Source organism: Ciconia boyciana, chromosome 1, assembly GCF_034638445.1.
Source record: "Ciconia boyciana chromosome 1, ASM3463844v1, whole genome shotgun sequence".
NCBI lineage: Eukaryota > Metazoa > Chordata > Aves > Ciconiiformes > Ciconiidae > Ciconia > Ciconia boyciana.
This window is the reverse complement of record NC_132934.1, coordinates 80,340,008-80,354,425: the sequence shown is the minus strand read 5'-3', so window position 1 is coordinate 80,354,425 and position 14,418 is coordinate 80,340,008. Positions and strand designations below refer to the sequence as shown.

Below are 14,418 nucleotides of genomic sequence, written 5' to 3'. Positions count from 1 at the left end.
TACTTTGTTGGCTGACACACTCTTCCCAAGTCTGCTGCTTCAGGAAGGTGATCCGCAGTCTTGCAGAGACTATCAACCCTCTCCCAATGGACCTTCATTTCAGTCAAGGCTCACAACAAGGGAGCCAGACTTCTCCAGAACCAGAAAGTCAACTCTCCCAATGACTCTTGCTAGGACTCTAGACTACAACGTCATAGGCAGCTTCCCCAACCACGTCCCCACCCCAGCTATCTTGACTGCATAGTTTCCTTCAGAAGGTAGTCTCCTAACCCACAGCTTTTCACCTAGCCCAGCATTTTCACCTACTTTTCACCTACTCCCAAGTTGCACCTGCTCCCAAGTTCAGCCTTGACACTATCAGACCTATGGAGGGAAAGCAAACTACTGTCATCTGGCCAACCAAAATGTGCTTTCTCATGGCTTAGCCTCTCCCTCGTTACCAAAGTTGCTTAGCAAGCTACATACTGTGCATAAAACTGCCTTGTGGATTGAAACTGGCCTGTAAGCCACAGGCTTACCAGCCCTATCTTAAATCATTAACACAAACAACAACATAATTGTTAAACTGGATATCTAAACGCTCTGAATTTTTACCATTCCATTTAATAAGCAACCTACCAGATTCCTGTTCCACAGTCAGCACAGATCTTCGCCCTCCCCCCACACTCCCTGAACCATCTGCCCAAGAGCTGTTGCACTGTAACCTGAAAAATAATGAAGTCTGGTTTCCTGCAGATTTCTATCCTACGTCATTCCCTCCCACAATGAGCTCGTTGTTCTCCTCCTACTCCTCTACAATGCCCTTGATCAGAAATCTTCCAGTATTGAAATTTGTTTCAATGGGAGTAATGGTGCCAAAGTTCGGGGTGAAGAAAGCAACTAAATGAATATGGACAAACAGACATCCAGCACAATTGTGTAAAGCTCATAACAGTACATTTGGCAGCTGTGTATCAATTACATCAACTACTCATTAGGGAAACTGGTGTCCCCCGCCACAATCTATACTGTAAAAATCTGAGGTTCAACTCATATGTGTAAGTAAAAACGCTATCCAAGTGCCTGCTTCCAGAACCAGACTCTGGGTAGGAACAAACAAATTAAGAGCACTCTTACCTACCATTATGTGACATTCCAACTGAAAGGCACTTTTGAAAACGACAGTATTGGCACTTATTACGATTTTTTTTCTGAATTTTGCAGTTGCGATCACATTTATCATAGATGAGTTTTAAACGAATTGTTCTTCTAAAAAAACCCTATAAAAAGTTTGAGAAAACAATATGTAATGTTAAAGAATGTTGGCTACTAAACTTCAATCATACAGGTAATTTTTTTTTCTTTTATTGTTTATTGATTTCACTAGCAAAACAATACACAAAGTATAACCTGTGCAAAGGTAAGAATCTATGCAGTGAAGTGGTGTGTATGAAAGCATGTATAGAATGGAAAACATGAAAGGAGGGAGTAGCTCTCAGCCCTCTTTCTTGGGAGAGGACCAAAAGCCTGGAGTACACAAGCAGATTTGCTCTTAAGGATTAAGCAAAACAGTCACATATTGGTTTTGTACACATTCTCTCAGCGTCTTCTGTCAGAAATAACCTTCATCCTTCATATGTGTAAGTCATACAAACACACATATTTAACACATCTTTTCTTCATCCAGCAAATGTGAGGGGTACAACACAGCACAGTGTATAGAAAAAGCCAAGGACACAAAAAATGAGCATTACAGAAAAGCCTGTAACTCAACAGATCTTACCGTGATGTCTTGATACTGCAATGTAAGGTTAGTCTCATACTATGAAATCATAGGGTTAGCAAATTCTGAGACATTGCAACATTTTGCTTCACATGACATGACAACATGTCATTTAGACTGTGGAACACAACTGACTATGAACTGGCTCCCCCTCTCTAATAGATATTCTACCATTATTCCACACGATTTATATTCAAATTATCATATTCTGAAATTGTGCATGAAAGAAAAATGTACACATATACAATTATTTCTCTCACTTTACATTATAATTTAGAAAAAAAATGGAAAACTAAAATATTAGAAGGAAAAAGAAAAGAATCTTATAATTCATGGGCCGTATCATCCCAAAAATTATACGTTAATGATAACATTATTTTGCCCCAGAGACATGCACTGGCCCCAAAACTACAAGAGGTACAATACTACGATTCAGACAGAATGTGGTGGAGATGAGAAATTCAGAATTTGTTACTGTTATAATGGAAATGTAGCAAACTGGCATGCTTCTCAGCCATACTCCCAACACAAATAAAACACTAGTGGAGCAAGTAGGCTTTGATTTTTCGTCACAGTTTAGTGTTTTAAGTTGTTTTAGTGTTTAACAAACTATATCCAGAAAAGCAGCATTAAAATTATCATTGTGAATTGCCCCTGCTTGATGAAGGTCTGGTATTGAGTTATGGTATCCAGTTATGGTATCTGAACAATTTATTTCAGAAAAAAGATCACAGATATGTTTATTATTTAAATAATTGTCATGGCTAGAGTTATATTAATTAAACATTTATGTAACAAATGTTTATCTTCATATAACCCTGTAAATAAAACAACATGATTTAGGTTCTTAAAAAGAAAATTATGACTGTACCTTACAACCTTCACAAGCATGTACTCCGTAATGGTAGCCTGAGGCTTTATCCCCACAAATTCTACATTCAATGTTTAATGCTCCACTGGGTGATTCATCTATGCTACCTGGAGCTGTGGCAAAATTAATGGATGAAGGACTGGATGCTGGTGAAAGGGTGTCTAAAAGAAAAAGGAACACTTCATAAATACTATACTATCAAGACTGATACCATTTCTATACTAAAACCACACAAAAAATGAGCTTATTCTAAAAAATAATCATGAGTTAATAGTCATTAAGTAAACAAAAAAATTGGCCATAAATGTTTGAAAAATAATTAATATTTATATTAACAGTGCAAACACACACAAAATACATGTACCTTGCTAATTTTGATGAGACATACAATGTCAAGAAACAAAAAGCCTTACTGAAGTAACTCTGATAACAAGAACTAGAAGGATGATAATGGTTCTTGAGGATTCAATAAATATGCACCACACAAAATAAGAGAAAACCAAGCTATTTTGGTTTTTTCTGTGTTCCATTTTTTACTTTGAATTTTTCAAATGTTTCTCAATTTGATGTGAACATGAAATTTTTTTATCTCACAACATAAAAGAAGTAACTAACAAAACCTGAATTAATATTTCATTTAAATCAAGGAAATTTTCTTAACCATAAAAATGCACATATACTGTCTTCACAAATAATGTAAATTTGAAACTGAAAAGCAGTATTAAACATGTATCTGCTCAAGACATTCAACTGCTCAAGACAAACAGTACAAAATATAAAAATAAAAAAAAAAACCCACAATGAAATAGAACACCCCATGACTTCAAGTTGTTATCACAATATCTGTTCAACCTGTCAATCGCTCTTTCCAGAGAGGTTATTAACAGCTGATCTTGCCATTACATCTTCCATCTCTTGTGCCGTAGCGTTGAGCATCAGATCTATTGCTATGGTATGACAAAAGACATATTCCTAGCTCACGCTGAGTTACACTTAAGATACACTTAAGTTCCCCCTGACTTTTGAAGAGGTACTCGTAGTTTTAAATGATGGTCTAAACTGAGGCCTAAAAAGCAGTTAGACAACTTCTCTTTCTAAAGAGATTTTCTCAAAGTGAAAGCATGCGCCTGCACATCAGTAGAAAGGCTGAACAAATATTAAAAGGAAGGTAATACAAATGTCTGCTTCTAAAATAATCTAGCAATAGATTAATCTAGCAGATATTTTACATTTTGATTATAATGGGAAAAGCATTTCTGAATTGTACAATGAAATAAACTCTCCAGACATTTTACTACTAGATGAACATGTTACAAAACTAACACATTCCAACCTTAATTATTTCAATTAATATTTCCACCTTGTTTGAGGAAAATATTTTCTGAGGCCAGAATTTCTTTTATCTTCCATCCTGCAACTTGCAGCACAAGACTTCAGCAAATTAATGGGTGTGTTATTTTAACAGAAAGATTAAGAAACACTCATGAATGTAGGTCAGCAAGTATTATGTTGGAAAAAACCTTGGCATAGAACTCAGAGTCGGCATTGCCGGCACTGCCAAGCCCACAGGCATCAGAGTCATCAAGAACAGCCTAAAACCCTGGATTTTTTTAAAGTGTGATTTTAATTTCTTTTTACTTGCCTTAGGGAATTTGAGCCTTGAAAGTTTAAATTTTCCATCTTCGCTAACGGCAAAACTAGAACGTTTTGCAATGAACACTGAATACTCAAATTAGAAGGTGACAGTAGAAGCTGATCTAAATTATTGTGGGACTTGTACACACATACGCACAAATAATTAAAAACACTCATGTCTCAGAAGGACTACATTATAAACCCAGCACATAGTAACTTTTCCTGTAGAAGGCATCTCTCTAACGTGAAGGTCTGCAACCAAAAGCGACCCAAATTGTATTTCTACAAACATTCCTTTGGGCAATAGTGCCAAGAGGCAGCTCTCCTTTCTCCCTTCAAAACTCACACTATTCATCGCAACCACTTTAGCACAGAGGTACACCTCGGTTGTATTAGTGCAGTTTTTGTAAGGCAAAATAGTGATCACAGCCTGGGAATCAATTTGAAGTAAGAAAACCCCAAAACAAAACCAACCAGAAAGCTAATCATAAACTGCTTAAAATGGCTCTACTGCTAAAAGATTTGTAAAACCACAGTTTCAAAAGGGATACCTTACTGACATTATTGCAGTATCCCATACCACTTCAATTATTTCCATTTTGATCTCTCAACAAAGCTTCTCACAAAGATCTTTTGACTAAAGACTATGTAATGTATAAGCACTCTGAGACTGTTAGTTTAACCAGGGTAGAAGTCATTAGCTGAACAATGCTACTCTTGCGAAGGAGGAGAAAACAGCGTGTTCAAAACATCAGTACACTAAAATATACTGGAATTCTAGGTGAGCTTTTAGGGGTTAGATTATAAATTTTTGGCAAACATTTCAAAATACTTTTCAAATATATGTGATTTGAAGAAACTTTAAAAAATGGGGAATTCCTTTAGTGCAATATCGTGACTTTCCATATGACTACAATACGTAGTAACTTCTTTGCTAGTAATAGTGATTTTTAAAAGTTATTTTGAAAAAGTTCTTGATACTAATGATAATTTAAAACAGCAACTTTATGTTACATTTTCCAGTGACGTTTGTCTAATAAATTAACGTTAGCCTTAAATATGTTAAGACCATGCTATAATCAGCTTATATATTTCTAGTATCACTTAGTCATAAACAGCAATTATTGCATTTAAAAAGTTTTATAAATACATAGTGATAGAAATTAAAAAGAAAGTTTTATGGTAAACCAAAACTCTCTTACCTGTTATAACTGATCCATCAGATCCTGGACCATTTCCCAGTGACTGGAACTCTGTTAAACTTAAAGCTCCAGAGCTATCATCACCTAGAGACTGAGACAGGTCTTGAATGTTCTCCATACCTTGTAGGAACCCTCCAGATAAAGGGCTGCCTATATCATCCTCCTCCAAGGGAGTAAGGGGATAGAGCTGGTTTTCAGTGTCCACCATTTTGATCAAGTAGAGCAGTCACTTAAAGCTTCTTTACACTGGTGAAAGAATAATTAAAAAAAAAAAATCCTGTACTTACAATATCAGGATATTTTTAAAAATATTTGAATCAGTTACAGCACACTGAATACATGAATTCTAATCTAATAGTGAAATATTATACAACATTCTGTTGCTCCAGAAGCTTTATGCAACATGAATCACCAACAGGACAGGGGAAAAAAAAAAAATAATCCCAAAATACTTTAATATGAATTAAAGTTACGACAAGATCAATCTGTAGATTGTTGTTTTCTCTCCTTTGCTGATAAAAATTACATATTGTGTTTCTATAGCAGGCATTATGCACTTCCCACCAAAATTTGTAGAAAAATAACAAATACCAATATGCATACATATTATGTTTGAGCAGTCTTTTCTCCCCTTATCTGACCGGTTTAGATATGTTGATTTGGTCCTCTGTTCTCATCTCTCTTAAATTTGTTTGATAGGTCTTATGACACTGCAGAGAACAAAATACTGTCTTATACTGAAATCTTTGTGGAAGTGGGCCAAACTAATACTTTCTGACCTACTTCGGTCAAAGAACACCTTCAGCAAAAGTGATCCAGCATATACAATCCAATATATCTGTAATTCCTAGAGTTAGTTTTATTTCCTACAGTGAAATAAGTTTTTAAAGTTGCCTTCAAAACTAGCTACCAGTATCATCAACTTTGAGTAACAATACAGATTCCTAAGAAAAAGTCACAAATTTTAATTCTTCTTCTATTGACTTGTCAGGTAAGGAATTAGGAAATGTACTGCAGAATGTTACTACTCCTGCATAGATATACTTCTGCTAAAAGAAACTCAGCTTTTACCCCGAGTAACTTGCGTTATGCTCAGTATGCGTACAAACACATACTGCTGCAGTCTTGTCCATGCAATGAATATGCATGGGCAGTTAGAGAAGCTCTGACTGTTACTGTGGTTACTGCTCAATGCTGGCCTTTACAAAGAACACGTGTTCTCTGCAGTTTATTGTGAAACTTGAAACTTCCAATAACTGGCTATATGGGGATGTAAAAATGCTGATTTTACAATAAAAGTGAATGTTATGATTAAAAAAAAAAATCTTCCTTGATGTTATTTAAAGTTGCAAATACCAACTAGTTTGATTCCCATGACATTAAACATTTTATATTAAGAAATCAATCCTTTTCTTTCATAATCTGTGACAGATTCATCCTATGAAAATCAGGCATTTATTCTGGAGAAAAAACGTATTTTTTTGGCTATGTAATTGACCAAAAGGGTACAGTTAAAAGTAGTACAAAGTGCTGATTACTGCTTTACATACTAATGACAAAAGACAGCCATCACTTGTATTCAGTTATATAAAAAAAACCTTCAAAATATTTTGAAGCAAGATACCTACAATCAAGCCTTTTATCCCCAGGCTGATGGCAAAAGTCTGCCTTCAATTATACTTGCATAACTTTACAAGTCATTACACAAATGTGAGTGAGGGCAGAATGACCTACTCTAAAGACGACTAAAAGTTATGCTTGTAACAACCCGCAACGTGCAGACAGTTTTTAAATGATTTATTTTTCAGGTGCACTTATCAGTGCACACTGCTACTTCTTTCTGCTATTTCATGGAAAACCAATGGTGCATATATGTCACTCCTATAGTGTTCTCCAATGTGTTCATTACATGACTGTAAGGCAAAACAAACAATTAAAAAAATATCTGTATTACATAAGGCTTTCTATTCCACAATTTGCTAGCTAATCACTGTTATTTAAAATATATACATTAGACTTGGCAAAACTTTCCTTTGATTTTCAGAGTACCCAAAATTTTTAATTGTGATACCAAATGGGTGTAGTGGTACATCCTATGTACCCATTATTCATTTTTAGCCAAGTGAATAGACATAAAAACGTTAACCCCTCAGATACACAGGGAGATTGAAATTGTAGTGTAACCATAAACTCTGATGATTAGAACAAAACAATATGTTTCCTATATCCTTGGGCAATTTATTACAACTCTGTGTGCCATTGTACCTGGTTTTGAAAGCAACTATGTTGAGGCTAAAAAAAGAGTTTACTTAAACAGTGTCTAGTTAGATTATCTTTCCTGCAATTCTTGAAAATAATACTGTTATGGTATTTAGCTTGTGGCACATTTTTTCCCCAAGCCAAATACCACTGTAGAGCAAAGATACAGATTTTTTTGCCCAGTGAAACAGCTTACCATGTACCTGGAAGGACAGAACTAAAGGAGTAGCAGACACAAACACATAGCAAAATCCAGAGCTTCTACTCATTTTACTCAGTTCACACACCAAAATGGAGTTCTTCATGAAAGTAAACACTGAAGATTTCAGTATCTGTCCAGCATAACTGAGATGACAAAGTTTTCAGAAGGTTCATTGTATTGTGACTACTAAAACTAAGCCAAATAAAATAGACTGTTCTGAAGGCTGAAGACTGAAAGGAATCACAAATTATAAGAATCAGATCTCTAAATATCTGATTTTATAAACCAAACAATTCCACTCTCCCTTGAGTAGGAAAAAACACAGATGCTGTCACTATTACTAACTTGCCATCTCATACTACAAGGACCCTTAGTAAAGATCTATTTGCCCAATTTCTTTGAAAGAGGATAATATTAACTAGAAAAGGAAAACATGTTCTATATCACATGGTGTAGCAAATAAGAATATCTAGGAGACTAAGAATGGGAATTTATCCATGATTTCTAATACCAGTTACAGACAACAGGTATGTTACTGTTGATTTTACTTGGATGTGTCACATTGCTACTCTATCACTATGCACAGCTTGGCCGTATTTAAAAATAACAGTCAAATTAAGTTTTCCAATTTGATATATTAGTCATTAGGACATTGTGCCAGATTGCCAGCACTGTAATAGAATATTTATAAGCAATACAAGAGTTTTCATGCGCATTTCAACTTCTTTCTGAAGGGATCAGTTGAAAGGCTGGTGCAGCTTTTATTTTAAGAGCATCCAAGCAATACTGATTGTGATGCCTAATTATTTTACAACGTAATGGAACTTTATATTGGAAAACTGAAACAAAATAACTTGTTTCACATAGAGGACTGAAGTGTAATTGCTATCCCTACAGAATTTCCATAATCTGAAACTATTTAGTAAAATAAATTTCCGTTGTCACTTTCTTTTAAAGCTCAGCAGTTGTCCTGTCTCCAAGAAGCACCTTTGTTTCTCTTATAAATCCTACTGGCTTGTAACCTGACAAAGTATTAAGAAATATCTAAATTTGATACTCATAAGCCTGTCAGAAGACATAAAATAGAAATTAAAATTATTGTAACATACATGACCATAGTTACTGAAGAAAACAAAAAAAAAATCAGAAATTATATGAATGAGGACTTTAAATAAAAGACTACTTAAAAATAAAATGATTAGCCTAGTGCTTTAGGAATGTATGGTCACACACCAAAGGAAAATGGCACAGATTATTGTAGATGATCTGACAAAGATTTTATCGCTAAACCATCTGCATTTATTCAGAGCAATGCTTCCAATCTCATGAAGACTCAAAATGAAGAGTAATTTTGCAGATGCAGAGTGCATTTACAAAACATTACATTCACAAAGTAAGAAAAGGAATCAACTGCGAACATGTCTGGTTAACATAATCTGTTACTATCTGCCAATACTTTCAATCTTGAATATCTCTGTACAATTTCTTTGTTGAGGCAGCATCAACCAGCTCAGTAACACCTGAAACTAACTGGTGTTTGCTGCTGGTTATCTAACAGAGTCCAAAACATTACATTATGCACCTGATAACCCTGATATAACTGGAAGATAATATACTCCAGTTGAGAAATGAGAAATCACTTTTATGTATTTTATTTGTGAAAACGCAGTTAAATTGCTATCCCTGTGACATGGCTATTTTCTGGTGAGGGAAAAGAGTAAAGAAACCTTGACGTAAGTTGTTTTTGTGATGATAGCCAAGAATAATAAGAACTGTTCTCCAGCAATCCAAAGGAGACTACCAAATTTGTCTCCCTGAGGAGTCATCAACAAACAAGGAAGAAAGGAATGGCAGAGCATATGGATCAGCACTGCTCCTCCAGTGTGCTCTTCATGAAGTTCTCCCAGGCTAAGACAGCTGTTCACGGCACAGAAACATTATATTCCTCTGCAGCAATGTAGCAAGAGTACTCTGCCCCAGGACAGCTGGGGAGGTTCCAGGAGGCTCCTTGTACCCAATGTTACTTCAAGTTCCCTACTGAATCACGTACATCTCTCCAAGTATGACTTCTTCGTCCAGCACAAGTATTTTTAAAAGATTAAGTGAACACTGAAGTCTACCTTGAAACAAAATAGGCATTCTTTGACAGGAAAACAAAGGAAAGGCTTGATAGCTGAACTTTGAACATAGCAACAGCTCTTTCAGCAGTGCCTGTTACTGCCCAAATTGCACCATACTTTTCCACATATACAGTAAATATTTGAAATTCAGCAGTCTTTTTAGCTGAATTATATAAGAACAACCTAACAGCTAGTGAAACATAAATGAAGTGCTTATTGTTTTAACTATTAAATTACATACCCTTTTGTACTTTCAAACACTACTAGTAAATTACAGCTGCTTAAGCAGCTCTTGTCAATGATTAACTAGCTACCTTAGCAAGCATAGCCATTACTTAACCATTTCTGAAGACTGTCAAAATATACGAATATTTTAATTACTGGAAAAGTTATAATTTTTTTTTTTTCATAAGCACAGAAAACCTTTAAGTAAAATGTCTAGTATTCATGCAATAAACCGTTTGCCTTCTGTCTTCTCTGTATTTTGTGCATGTTTACACATGTGTATGCTTTCATTGGCAGGTTTCACTTAATATGCATTGATCCTTGTTTGTATGAAAATAAAGTTTCTAAAATAAAAAGGGTCATGAGTATGAAGTTCATTTAAGTAGTATTCACAGAGAGTATTTTGCTTTACAAAAAAAAGCTGTACATGGTACAACAGTAGATGTGGTAGCTGCAGCGTGATGGTTCCAGTGAAGCATCTGTATAAGTCAACATTTCTTCTTACTCTTAAGACTTTAGAAAAATTCTGTGCCACAAAGACATTGGCGGAGGATTTTCTCATTTCCCCATACAATATTTTAGTCTCTATACCCCCTTTCCTACACCCACATACAAACACACACAAAGTAAACTGAAAACAAGAGAATATGACATAGAAAAATAAGAACATGATTTTATGAAATTATGGTTTTAAGGATAAACAGGTTTTACTGGTGCTCTCTCAATGCCTGTTATCTCTGAAATATGTCTATTTTCAGAAGAAGTCCTCCTTTCTCACCACCACACTGCAAATATCCAATGAGTAACTTACCTATAAACTTGACACGGGTCTTAAAGAAATCACAGTCACATTATCAAAGAAATATACCTAATCATGCAGCAATTGGTTATTTGCTTCACTTTTGGAAAGGGATGGTGGGAGACTAAACCCCTGGCCCTTCCACATTTAATACTTGCCACCCCTGGCCCTTCCACATTTAATACTTGCCACAATAGGGATAATCCCTGTAAGGAAACAGGTCTCTCAGATGCAAAGGTCTCTGAGAAGCAGTAACAAAGTCTGGATTTACTGCGTAAACAAATTGATCATGTAAAGGGCTTGCTTGCAAATATCAAGGTTAAAGTTGAAACAATCATTACCTCTAGGTCACTTTGAGAATGTTGTGGCTGAACATAGCACATTTAGAACTAGTGGCTGCAGTAGATACTTTTAGAAAACTTAGATGAATAGGAAGAGGCTGAAATATGTAAGCTACAGGATATTTCCAATATCCTGATTCAACACATAAAAAACAACTGAAAATAAAAATAACTGAAAATAAAATTTGGCACCTAAAATATGCAGTCCAGTCTCCTACCTGGGAAGAATGCATGTTTTTTCCTCTATCCTGTGACATTTGATTCAGTTTTCATACTTTGTAACCTGACATACTAGTAATATTTTGTAATTTACAAAGTATTAAGAACCTAAGACAAAGGGAATTTACTATGCATGAGATGAAAAATTTTCATGAGCCTCTCCAGTTGCACCCCCCCCAAAAAAAAAACCAGAAAAACTTTGTATTTTTTCCCTTTACACAGTTGTACTCCAAGATATCATATACAACTTATAAGCATCCTTGCCTTTAAAACAAATCAAAATGTACATACCCTAATTTTGAAAAATGATACTAAAATTGCAAAGTTAAGCTCTTAAAAGTTATGTAATGAAAAATTCTATGCAACCTTGATATGCTACCCTATTTTTTTTATGCACTATGGTAGAATGTACATTTATACTGCACAATGTTCTTCTTTCCCCATATCACTCCCCTTATAATTGGGCAGTGCATTAAACAGAAGTGGAATTACACAGCTTGTAAGGCAACCTGGTCTATATTAGCCTGCAGCAGGAAAAAAGCTGTTAATTTATTGGTTGATCAAAAAGGAAGAACATTCCTTGCCTAAGAAAAAAGGGAGAAAAGACAATCCTCCTTCTCTGATCCATAAGTACTTGCAGAACTGGAGGAACACTAGAGAGCTTCCTGAAGGAAGAAAACAGGCCACAGAGGCAAGTCTACTGGCTTCAGTGGAGTGGGGACCATGATGAGTTTTACTTTCCTCCCCTGAACACATTTCTCTAATTGCATCAGAAGATGTAGAGATAACACACTTCTAATCTCACATGGGAAGAGCTGATAAAGCTTTGAAACACTGCTAATATTTTGCTGATTGAAATTAAAAGTGGTAAAAACAATATGGGAATATTTTTTGGTTTTATATTACTCAGCCAAACCCAAGCAGAACTTACTGAGCCAAGCAGCAGCATTTCTTTGGTCCCAGGATTTTCCGTCCCATTGGATTTTAAAAGACATGATCCAAAGAGAGAGAAGAAAGGCAAGATTTCCTTATTGAAAATTAACAATTTTTATCAACTTTTCCATACAAGTAATTAGCCAACACCATAAGCAAATACTTTTAAAGACAGGACTAAAACAGATGAATTAACATGCTGTACAAGTTAAGTCAGCAATAAGAAGATGCGCACAAGAGCAGTGCTGATTAATGACACGTCAGGCATGAACAGTATCACATGCGCGACTGACTCTGTACATTACACTAAGCAGAAGGATTCTTCAACTAGACGTACTCTGTCAGACTGTCAGGAGCATATACAATTCTTCTGTGTTGCAGCACCAGCTCCTATTAGCCCACCATGAGTCGAAGAAAATGCAATGATAAGGCCAACGTGGCTTATTTAGGCAAAGTGTTGAGATTTTAAAATTAAGTTTATTTTATGGCATATGCAGAACAGATGTTTTCCAGATATATAGAAAGGTATAATGATGTTGACAGAAACTCTTGTATCACGCATGATATTTGGTATGCAGGTTCCCGCTAGTTTAACAAAATCTCAGTTCTTAGGATGTCACTGTTTTGATAGTTGGTCAGTTGTTTCTACTTTGAAAAAATAAGGAAATGACTTAATAAAATTATAAAACGTAATTTACAAGTCAGTGCTACAAATCTGCACTTTCCCTGGTGCAAACCACTTTTAAAAGTAAGAACATATGTAAGGTGATACTAACATAAGCAACACCTGTCATGTGGCAAAAAGTATTACCAACAGTAATATATCCATCAGGATACAAATTCTGTAGAGAAAACAAACAAGGGTTGTCAAAGAGGAGGTAGCCATACTAAACATGAAAGATTCCTTACGTATTATTCAAGTGCAAAGCAGCCATAATGCAGAATCTGCATTAATAGAAATTTAAGGCTCTAGGAACATCAGTTTAACATTTATGTCCCTCCCAAGCAAAAATCTAAAATCTCAGTTTGTATGATTATAAAAACACTCAGTTAAAGGCAAGACATACAAAGTCATCTTGGATTGCTAGACAAAATGCTATCATATCTCCTTACGAAAGAGAACTTTGAATTACTTATAATTGCAGTATATACGAAGACACAGTTAAAAATTTAGCATTCGCACCAATATCACAACCTACAAAGACCAAAAACCCCAAAATACTTATTGAAATGATTGCTTAACACTGCTCAGCTACAAAAATTTGAGCAGACCCTACACAGAAACAGACAGAAAGAGACAGCAAAAAAGCAACTAATCAGCCAAGGAAGGAGCAGGGGGCAAAGTACAGACTGAAAACATACAGAGAACAATGACATAATCACTAACAGTCACTATTCAACTACTTTGCAGTTACTGAGACAGCTTCAATCCCTGTTGGCATCTCCCTGTAGCTTCTTTCCAAGATTTAGTGGCACAGTGTAGAAGCTACTTCATGGGTCCTGACTCTCTGAAGTGGAGTCTCATTGCCTAGAACATATTGAAGAAAGATAAATGTCTCTGAACAGGGCCACTCATCCCCCTTTTAAATGCAACATTTCTGCTTTAAAACTATTCAGCTGCTTTCTATACCTTCATGATTATATATTCACGATTTCCTCCAATGTTTTCTTTCAATTATGTAACACATTCATTATACTCTAAATAGTTCTAAAAAGTGTTTGTTTTGCCAAGATTACTGTTTAAGAAGTAACTAATAACAGGACAGCAACAAAACTATTCAGGAGGTAATTAAACTATTTATCCCAAATATCATACCCTCTCACTTTCACACAAATGATGCAATTACTAA

At 35.3% G+C, this 14,418-nt stretch overlaps 1 protein-coding gene across 7 annotated transcripts in view; it reads right to left on the bottom strand.

Moving 5' to 3' along the window:
* The window catches only part of PPARA (peroxisome proliferator activated receptor alpha), a 42,616-nt gene that overhangs the window by 12,893 nt on the left and 15,305 nt on the right, over positions 1-14,418 (bottom strand). For 4 of the 7 annotated variants that reach the window (XM_072876494.1, XM_072876486.1, XM_072876503.1 and 1 more), the window contains exons 4-6: positions 5,471-5,716; positions 2,634-2,794; positions 1,121-1,259 (exon numbers count right to left, since the gene is read on the bottom strand). In XM_072876494.1, coding sequence (XP_072732595.1) covers positions 1,121-1,259; positions 2,634-2,794; positions 5,471-5,678 — 508 coding nt within the window. In that variant the 5' untranslated portion in view covers positions 5,679-5,716. Of the gene's footprint in view, positions 1-1,120; positions 1,260-2,633; positions 2,795-5,470; positions 5,717-14,418 lie in introns of those variants that run through there. The other 3 variants (XM_072876513.1, XM_072876521.1, XM_072876536.1) reach the window with 3 other exon arrangements.